Here is a 10,904-nt window from a genome sequence, read left to right on the forward strand (position 1 = left end):
ATAAATAGTGTAAATGGGTAATGAGCATCTTCAAATGTGCACACTTTTTAATACTAATTAATGGTTCTTAAAGTTATTCTTCTAATGCAACCTAGGGAGTGAGAAAATGAGATCCACTACCTCCCTTTTCTATTTATTATCATGGCCAAGGCATCTTTGATTAATTCAAGAATTGTTTGTTGCGGGTACTGAAACGGTCAATACAACGATAGAGTGGGGCATGGCAGAAATCATTCGCAATCTGGAGAAACTAAGCCGAGTCCGAAAGGAGCTGGTGCAAGTTGTTGGTGAAAATAGAAGAGTGGAAGAATATGATGTCGATCATTGGCCTTATCTCCATGCATCAGTGAAGGAAATATTCCGACTACACCCGGCCATTCCATTGCTGCTTCCCCACAAAGCCGAAAAGTCTTGTGAGATCGGGGAATTTGTGATACCGAAGCACAGCCAAGTGATAGTGAACGCGTGGGGAATCGGGAGGGACCCTTCAATGTGGGATAATCCTTTGGGGTTTATGCCCGAGAGATTTTTGGAGGAAAAGAATAGCAAGATAGAATACAGCGGACAAAATTTTGAGCTGATTCCATTCGGAGTGGGAAGAAGAATTTGTCCGGCGGTTCCATTGGCGAGCCGTATGATTCATTTTGTTTTGGCTTCTTTACTTCATTCGTTTGAGTGGAAACTGTTAATTATTGTTAGTTGGACAACTGTTATTTCTAACTCAGAAATAGCAGTAGTATTTATGGGTAGCTTGGACAGCTGTTCGTCTTTATCTATGAATAACAGTTGTATTTATGGGTGGTTTGGACAGCTGTTTGTCCACTTGCCAAGAATTAGTAAATGGTTATTATTTATTAATTTTAGAGATTCCCTTTTGGACACCTTGCAATCAATTATATTATTGGCTGTCGAGTTGTCTTAATCTCAGCCGTTGGTTTGATTTAATCTCGGTCATTGGTTTACCAACAGGAGTAGTATAAAAAGGGGTCATTGGGTCATTTGGATAAGAAGCTTTGGAGAAGCAGTTTGCAGTGTTAGCAAACAGTCTTGCAGTGTTAGCAAGGGTGCAGTGTTAGCGTGGAGATAGCAGTGGGGAATATCAGCAGGATAAATTAGAAGGTTGTCGGAGTTCTACCAATGAGAGGCAAGGAATTTTGTATCTCTTGATTTGTTGAAGTTTAATAAAATTCTTCATTTGTAGAACTGGTTTTCCCTTAGGGGTTTTTTCAAGGACAATTTGTCTGAAAATATTGTGTTCATTGTGTTGCACATTTTTTTTTGTATTTTATAAGTGAAGTTGCAGTTGTGTTATTTTTTGATATTAGCTGAAAATTTATTTTCAATAGTTTAATAATCATTTATGATAGGAGATTAATAATCAGTGACTGCAATAGTTTGATTTTTCACATGGTATCAGAGCATTGTTAAGGGTAGAAGAGTTTTGCCCTAGGAAAGAAATTTTGATCTCTTTAGATTTATTATTGCTTTAAACCCTTGAGATGGCTTCAGTTGGTTTGAGAGATCAAGATAGATTGGATGGTGCCTCAAATTTTGGTGTCTAGAAAGCCAAAATTTCTTTATTGTTGGAAGAGAATGGTATCAAGGATTATGCTACCAGTGGTGTACCTGTACCAACGGATGCAACACAGCTTGCAGCATATAGGAAGGATGATGCCAAAGTGAGGAGGATTATCTTTGATGGTGTCAAGGATCATATTGTTCCACATATCGGAGCTAGATATAGCGAAGAAGATGTGGGACGCCATTCTAAATCTGTACCAGAATGCTACCACCAACAGAAAGTTGATTCTCAGAGAGAAGCTAAAGAATACCTAGATGAATCAGGGAGAAGATGTCACAAGTTACTTCACCAGGCTCAGACTTGTCAAGGATGAGTTAGCAGCTGTTCGAGATAGCCCTAGCAATGATGAGCTAGTGAGCATAGCCCTAAATGGGTTTACTAAACAATGGAGTGTCTTTGTTCAAGTTGTCAGTGGATGAGATACTTTACTGAGTTGGGATCGACTATGGACTGATTTCACTCAGGAGGAGTTTAGACTAAGTCTTGTCAATGAGGCCAACAAGAGTCAGAAAAATGAGGTGGAACAAGAGAACGTTGCCCTAGCGGGTAAAGGGAAAGCAAAGAAGGGATCTAGCAAAGGATCAAATTCACAAAGTGAAAAGAAGAAGAAGGATCTTTCTAAGGTCAAGTGCTTTGGATGTCACAAGTTTGGCCACTATGTTAGTGATTGCCCAGAGAGGAAGAAGGGTAAGAAGCAGGTGGCAGCTTCAGCAAGTGCAGAAGAACTCTCTAGTAGAATGGAAAATGAGTTTGCACTCATAGCTTGTATGGTTAGCTCAACTTCACAGTGTGTTTGGTATATAGATAGTGGGGCATAATTTCATATGACAAGAGTTAGAGAGTACTTCTCTAGTTACAAGGAGGAGGACACCAACATCCAGATTTCTATGAGAAACTTGTCCAAACTCAACCCTGTTGGGAAAGGGACTGTTCAATTTCAGAGGGAGAATGGAACGATAATTCCACTTCATGATGTGTTATATGTGCCAGGCTTAGGTATGAATTTGATTTCTGTATCTGTTCTTCAGGATAGGGGGTATAATGTACTCTTTAGAGGGACACATGTTTTGATTAAGCACAAGGATTGGAAATCACCCATAACTATTGGAGTTAGGAGTGGTCACCTTTATAGATTGCAGTTTGATGCTCCTAAGGCACTTATGAGCAACAGTAATCCTAGAGATCTTGGAGAGCTATGGCATAGGAGGATGGGTCATATTCATCATGGAGCACTTAGATTGCTTCGTGAGACCGTGACAGGTGTTCCAGAGGTGAGCACAGAGCATGACGATGTAGGTAAGGGATGTGTGTTGGGGAAGTTTGTGAAAGCATCTTTTCCAAGGAGTGATACCAGATCTAAGGGTGTTCTTGATCTAGTACATTCAGATGTTTGTGGACCAATGTCGATGAAATCTCTTAGAGGATATGAGTACTATGTTACTTTTATTGATGATTTCTCTAGAAAGACCTGGATATACTTCTTGAAGACTAAGGATGAGGTTTTCTATTGATTCCAAGAGTTCAAGGCTCTTGTGGAGAACTCGACAGGAAAGAAGATAAAGGTTCTTCGGTCAAACAATGGAGGCAAGTACAAAGGAAATGTCTTCCAGGAGTTCTGTACCAGAGAAGGAATCAAGAGAGAATGGACTATTCCTTACAATCCACAACAGAATGGAGTTGCTGAGAGGAAGAACCATTCTATATCAGAGGCAGCAAGAGCTATGCTACATGACCAGGACATGCCCCATTACTTATGGGCAGAGGTGTGTAATACAACAGTCTACATTCAGAATAGAGTTTCACACAAGGTGCTAGGGAAGATGACACCAGAGGAGGCTTTCATAGGGAAGAAGCTAGATGTTAGTCACTTTAGGATATTCGAGAGTTTGGTATATTGCCATATTCCTAGAGATACATGTACAAAGTTAGATCAGACTGTAGAGAGGGGGTACTTTGTTGGGTACAGTGAGACCTCAAAGGCATACAAGATTTTCATTCCAGGGACTAAAAGAGTTATTGTCAGATGGGATGTCAAGTTCATGGAGGACAAGGCATTCAGGAGATCTAGAGATTTTTCAGTAGATGATCAAAGTGAGCAGCCAACAAAAGCTCCAAGACCAAGTCAAGGGCAGGAAAGCTCAAGTACAGTTACCAGTATGAATGTAGACTCAGTTAGTGAAGATTCATAGAGTATGGAGCAACAGGTGCAACAAGAAATGCATCTAGAAGACTTAGAGGTTGACATTTTATCTTCTACAATTGGTAGCAGGAATCATGTGGTTCCAGATACACAAAGGGATACTCAGGAGTTTGTGGGAGCTCCTAGGAAGAGTGCTAGACAGCGAAGGCAACCAACCAAGTTCAATGACTATGTGGCATTAGTTAGTCAGTTGATAGATAGTGAGCCTTCTAGCTATCAAGAAGTTGCAGAACATCAGGTATGGCAAGATGCTATGGTTGAGGAATATTCTTCAATAATGTAGAATGATGTGTGGGAGGTAGTATCTAGACCAACATATAGGGTTGTAGTTGGGTCACGCTAGATCTATAAGATAAAGCACAATGCAAATGGTAGCATCGAGAAATACAAGGCTAGGTTCATGGAAAAGGGGTTCTCTTAGAAGGAGGGAATAGACTATGAGGAGACATTTGCTCCAGTTGCCAGGTATACTTCTATACAAGCTATAATCTCACTTGCAGCATAGATGGGATAACAAATCCATCAAATGGATGTCAAGACATCATTCCTTAATGGTGAATTGAAGGAGGAGGTATACATAGAACAACCAGAAGGCTTTGTAGCACACAACAAAGAGACCCACATGTGCAGATTGAAGAAAGCATTATACGGACTCAAGCAAGCTCCTAGAGCGTGGTATGAGCACATTGATACATACTTGTAGAAAATGGGCTTTGTGAAGAGTGAAGCAGATGCTAACCTCTACTACTTGATGGTTAGGGGTGAAATTCTCATTCTTGTTCTTTATGTGGATGATCTATTTCTTACATGTTCACTAGGGTTCATAGTGGATTGCAAGAGGAAACTTGTAGAAGAGTTTGAGATCAAGGATTTAGGACTTATGCACTACTTTCTAGGCATGGAAGTGTGGCAGACAGATGGGGAGATTTTCCTTGGTCAAGGGAAATATTGCATTGAAATCTTGAAGAAATTCAGGATGGAGGATTGCAAAGCCATGTCTATACCCATGATCACGAATTGGAGGAAGGTAGATACATCTAAGGAGAAAGATGTAGATCCCACTTTATATAGACAGTTGATTGGTTCGCTTATGTATTTGGTCAACACTAGACCAGATATAGCATTTGTAGTTAACTCTCTTAGTCAATTCATGGTTGGACCAAAGAGAATGCATTCGATAGAGGCTAAGCACGTGCTATGTTACTTGCGTGGTACAGTCGAGTATGGGATCAGATATGTTCGAGGTGAAGGTATCAGGTTGATAGGCTATACTGATGCAGATTGGGTAGGAAGTACAACAGACAAAAGGAGCACTTCAGGGTGTTTTTTCAGCTTGGGATTAGGAGTTGTATCTTGGTTCAGCAGGAAGCAAAAGTCTGTGGCTCTAAGTTTAGCAGAAGTAGAATACATAGCAACTAGCATGGCAACATGTGAAGCTATATGGCTTCGGAAGTTGTTAGTAGCCTTGTTTGGTGAGAAGGTTGAGACTACTGTGATACATTGTGACAATCAGAGTTGCATCAAGTTGTCTGAGAATCCAGTGTTTCATGATAGGTCTAAACATATAGATATCCAATATCACTTCATCAGAGATTGTATACAAAGGGGAGTTCTTCGACTACAATACATACCTACAGATGAGCAGGTAGTAGACATTTTGACGAAGGCTTTGGGAAAGGCCAAATTTATCTTCTTTAGAGATAAGATGGGTGTCATGCAGAACAACTTCCTCGCTAAGAGGGAGTGTTAATTATTGTTAGTTAGACAGCTATTATTTCTGACCCAGAAATAGCAGTAGTATTTATGGGTAGCTTGGACAGCTGTTCATCCTTATCTATGAATAACAGTTGTATTTATGGGTGGTTTGGATAGCTGTTTGTCCACTTGCCAAGAATTAGTAAATGGTTATTATTTACTAATTTTAGAGATTCCCTTTTGGACACCTTGCAACCAATTCTATTATTGGCTGTCAAGTTGTCTTAATCTTAGCCGTTGGTTTGATTTAATCTCGGCCGTTGGTTTACCAACAGGAGTAGTATAAAAAGAGGTCATTGGGTCATTTGGATATGAAGCTTTGAAGAAGCAGTTTGCAGTGTTAGCAAGGGCGCAGTGTTAGTGTGGAGATAGTAGTGGGGAATATCAGCGGGAGAAATTAGGAGGTTGTCGGAGTTCTGCCAGTGAGAGACAAGGAATTTTGTATCTCTTGATTTGCTGAAGTTTAATATAATTCCTCACCTATAGAACTGGTTTTCCCTTAGGGGTTTTTCCAGGGACAATTTGTCTGAAAATATTGTGTTCATTGTGTTGTGCATTTCTTTCTGTATTTTATAAGTGAAGTTGCAGTTGTGTTATTTTTCAATATTAGTTGGGAATTTATTTTCAGTAGTTTAATAATCGTTTATGATAGGAGATTAATAATCAGTGATTACAATAGTTTAATTTTTCACAGAAACTCCCAGACGAGAAAGGATGCGAGTAGCTGGACATGGCGGACATAACAGATGAGTTTGGAATTACCTTCAAGGAATTTAAAGCAATCCCGACACCACGTATGGCCTATCATATTTACTAGCAATTCTTCGTAGAGGTGTAGTGGCTGTCAATTCCAATTTTGTTTAGTTTTTGTTATAAAATAAGTAGTATTGGGTCAATATAGAAATCCAAATATTTGTTCATCTTTTATAATTTGGGACTAAGTTTCAAAAGTAGATAGTTATATTTAAATAATAATAATAATTATCGAAGACATGGATTTAGAGGAGCATAAATATTATCCACTTTATAATAATAAAATTAACTATAGACATGTTCTATTTTTTTCATTAGGCATTTGGTATTCTTATTTTTTTCAGTTTACTTGTAGAAGAGATCATTTATCATGTATAATGTATTGTGGAGTATGGTCTATAAAATTTTTAAACATGATTTATGCAATCAAATCTAAATCATAGAAGACATAATGCCAAAGATTGTGAAAATTCAATGTATTTAAATGAAAGAAAATAGTCAAAGAAAAGATGCATTTTTTTCTTAAATGATAGCTACTTCTAAATTCAAGTAAAGTAAAATTCATTGATCAATGATAATAAGAACACATAATTGAACATGAAAAAAGAAAGACATGTGAACTAAAGGACCTTAAAGAATTAAACTCATAACTTTTTGGAGTGCAAGCTAATTGTTGAGGAGAGCAATGATGAAACATGCATCAAGTGTTTCATACTGTGCTTTTTCTACATCATAAATAATATTTGAGTTTCTAAAATTATCTTATGGGAGTTGAAACAAGGAAAGGGCTCTCCACATCACATAAATTCTAGCTTTCTCAAATATATTTCCAACATGCTTTAAGAAATTTCCTATTCTATACTGATATTTTTAATAATTAGATAGAAACCAATGATAAGATATATAGAATTGTGCATAATTTATTGAAAAGTAATAAAGACCTAGATGTAAAATTATGTATTAACTTATTTTCCCATCCTTTCTCCTCCTCTACAACACTACAATCTTTATTTGTACCTTCAAAATAATGCATGGGCTCGATATTTCTAAGTTTTCCTACATGTGGTCTAATGGTCGCATTAGTTGAGTGATTATAAAAAGGAAAAGAGATTTGGGTCAATGCACAAAGTTGGGTCGCAATTCCATGGAAGTCAATTCCATGAAATGAGACCTCTCTCGAAACAGGTACCCAATTTTACCAAATTAGGTATCCATTATAGTTCATGTACCCAATCCGTATATAAAAATTAGATACACAATTTTTTAATCAAGATTGGGTACCCAAACCATGATTTAAAACTTGGGTGCCCGATTTCTAAAATCGAGTACCCAATTCGTAAAATGCATATAAACCATTTTTTGTGTATTTTTGCTCATTTTAATGTCATTGTAACTGGGAGCTTGATTTTAACTTGGAAATGGGAGCACATTTTTGGTTTTCTACTAACCCTCGGCTATTTCTTTTTCAATGTGCCAAGTATTTTACTTTGTTTTCTATTATTTTATTTCATTGCTTTCAATTTTATGCTTTATAATTCTGTCAATTTTATTTTTCATGTTTAATAGTTTTGAATATGTAAAATTTTACATTTCCATTGTTAATAGTTTTATAGTTTGATTATTGTATCTATTCATTTAAGTAATTTTATATTTATTCATTTAAATTTTTGTTTTCTAGATATTCATTTAAAAATTATTATTTTAGATGGTGCGATGTATTTAATAAATGGTAGAGTGATGAATGAGATAGATGTTTAAACTATTTAAGCATGTAATTACATTGGTGGTTTAGATTTATTTCAATTAAATAACTTATTTAATTGCAAATTAGTTTGCAAACCATATAACAAAAAAAGTAAATGTAAATGTAAACCATTCAGTTAAAAACTAAATTGTAAACATAAATGTAAACCATAATGTTAGCTACCCATATACATACCCTAATAGTAAACCTAACCATGTTTAATGAACTCATACCCTAAAATTTGTTATTTCTAAAACTTAACCATGTAACCCTAATCTTGTAGTTTAAGGTGATGTATATGTATGTTTGAATTGAATGTAATTTAATATTTTATGTAGATGTATTAAATTTATAAAAATTTGTGAGTTTTGTAGTCTCTCAATTATTCACATATGTTGACATGTATGAATTTTGATAAATATGAAAAAATAAAGTTAGAATTTAGTTTAATTTTTAAATAATAAATAATCAATCTTTATGTATTAAAATTAATTCTAAATTAAATATATCAAATAATAGATAATTTAAGTAATTTACCTATATATCAAATGTTCAAGTGATCACAAATTTATTAAATCATAATGGGAAACAACCTGTACAAAATCTTAATACTAATAGTGACATAGACCTAAATCATTATCTTGAGCCTAACCCTACTGAAAATCATAACTTCAACCATAAAACTAACTATATTCCTAAGTCTAACCGAGCAACCTAACCATAAGCATACAATAATTTAATCTAAACCCTAAACAAAAAACTAAGTATTTAATGTGGTCCCTTCCCTTAAAACCACATTTTTAACTCTAAACCCTAATCCTAAGCCCAACTCTTATCCTAACATTAACTAAAACCCTTATCCTAAATAATTATCATAACCAAATGGACATAACACAACCTTAGCCCTAATTATGATATATAAACCTAAACTCTCTTAAATTCTATTTGTGATTTTCAATAAGTCATGTTTCCCTTCCAAATCAAATGTAAAATTTTAAATCCCCTACTCCAAATTATGTGTCATCATATGTATCCATTTATCATTTTATTATTTAGTTAGATAAATTTTACAATAAAATTTTTAATAATTTAATGGCCATATCTTTAAATTTATAAAACTACACACTAACCCTAAACATGGTATTAACCTTGATGTAAAATCTCATTCTCACCATAATTCTAAGTCTAAGCCTAACATTAATTAAAATTTGAACCATTATATTAAAAATGAGAAAGATCTAACTCTAATCATTAATTTGAAACCCTAATACAAGTATCCTAATCCATTTCTTAAATGATAAACACAATCCTAAATGTTAAACCCTAATTCTAATTGTAACTTCAAATCTTAAACCTAACACTTGAACCCTAGCCCTATCCATAACGGTAACCATAATGGAAAGTAATCACAATCCTAACTATAATTAAAAATTGTAATCCTTAAAGCAAGCACACAATCCTAAAATTTATACCAGAATTCTAATCCTAATTTTTAAACACTAATTCTAAGTGCTAAACTTTAATTTCTTAAATTATCATCCATATTTATCCTAAATCTTAACCTAAACCTATGCAATTTTAAATTCTAAAGCCTAATCTTAACGATAAGCCAAAATACTAGCCATAATCGTAAATAGATTATATTTTGTGCCCCAATCATAATGTTTATTTTGTACACTACCCTAATTATAAATGGATAACCCTAAATCCTAACACAAACCACAATCTTAAATGTTAAATCCTAATTGTTAATATTGAACCTTAATCGTAAATGCTAAGACATAATCCTAAACATTACTTATATAAATGCTAAACACTAATATTAAATCTTATAAAATACATGTGATTAATCCTAATTCATGTATTTCTAATAATGATGTAAACTCATACCATAATTTTTACCCTAGCCCTAATTCTAAATGCCAAACCGTGATTATAAATTATGCTAGACCCTAATTGCTCAATAAATAACCTAAATGCTAAAATCTAAATTACTAAACACTTAATTATCCCAATCTTAACCATAATTAAAAAATTTAATTCTTAAAGCTAGCATGTGATCCTAAAAGATGTAAACCAAAATTCTAATCCCAATTGAAATAAACACTAATTCTAAACTTGCTAAACTGTAATCTTAAAAATTATCATCCATGAATCCTAAATCCTAACCTAAACTAAATAATTCTAAATTCCAATGCCTAATCTTAAATGACAAGGAAAAATACTAGTCGTAATTCTAAATCTTATATTTTGTGCCCCAATCATAATGCTAATTATTCTACCCTAATTCTTAATCCAAACCACAATCATAAATGTTAAATCCTAATTGTTAATATTGAACCTTAATTGTAAATGCTAAGCCATAATCCTAAACATAAATATAAATGCTAAATATTCATATTAAATCCTAGAAAATACATACCATAATCCTAATCGTATTTCTAATAATGATGTAAACCCATACCATAATCTTTACCCTTGCACTAATTCTAAATGCCAAACCATGATTATAAATTATGCTAGACCCTAATTGCTCAATAATTTTCATAAATGCTAAAATATAAATTACTAAACACTGAGTTGTCAATAATTGCCCTAAATGCTAGCCTTAAGATTAAAGTTTACTTAAGTGTTTAACTCTATTTGGTGTAGATTAAGATAAAATTAAATTTATTTTTAGAGTGATATGGTTAAAAAGATGTAGAACTTTCTTTTTTTTATTGAAGTAGTTAAAAAGACATGTATCAAATGTAATTGATATGGTTTTAAAGATGTACATTTATATCATTGATATTTTAGAGTTATTTTATTAAATAGTAATTTTTTGAATTTCTATGAATTTTTTACATATATGCAAATTATATTTGATG

The 10,904-nt window shown here is 34.0% G+C and overlaps 1 protein-coding gene across 1 annotated transcript; it reads left to right on the forward strand.

Moving 5' to 3' along the window:
• The first annotated feature begins 220 nt into the window (after positions 1 to 220).
• LOC149527860 (cytochrome P450 76T24-like) lies at positions 221 to 6,287 on the forward strand. Its single transcript, XM_089812054.1, has 2 exons — positions 221 to 632; positions 6,232 to 6,287. The coding sequence occupies exons 1-2, from the start codon at positions 221 to 223 to the stop codon at positions 6,285 to 6,287; spliced, it is 468 nt and encodes a 155-aa protein (XP_089668180.1).
• The last annotated feature ends 4,617 nt before the right edge of the window (positions 6,288 to 10,904 follow it).

This window comes from Cupressus sempervirens, unplaced genomic scaffold, assembly GCF_028749045.1.
Source record: "Cupressus sempervirens isolate cs-2001-9-10 unplaced genomic scaffold, ASM2874904v1 CseChr00s100001_01, whole genome shotgun sequence".
Taxonomy (NCBI): Eukaryota; Viridiplantae; Streptophyta; class Pinopsida; order Cupressales; family Cupressaceae; genus Cupressus; species Cupressus sempervirens.

Coding starts and splice junctions, on each gene's coding strand:
- LOC149527860 (XM_089812054.1), top strand. CDS start 221: ATGGCAGAAATCATTCGCAATCTGGAGAAACTAAGCCGAGTCCGAAAG. Junction 633..6,231: donor GGCGGTTCCATTGGCGAGCC/GTATGATTCATT, acceptor AATTTTTCACAG/AAACTCCCAGACGAGAAAGG.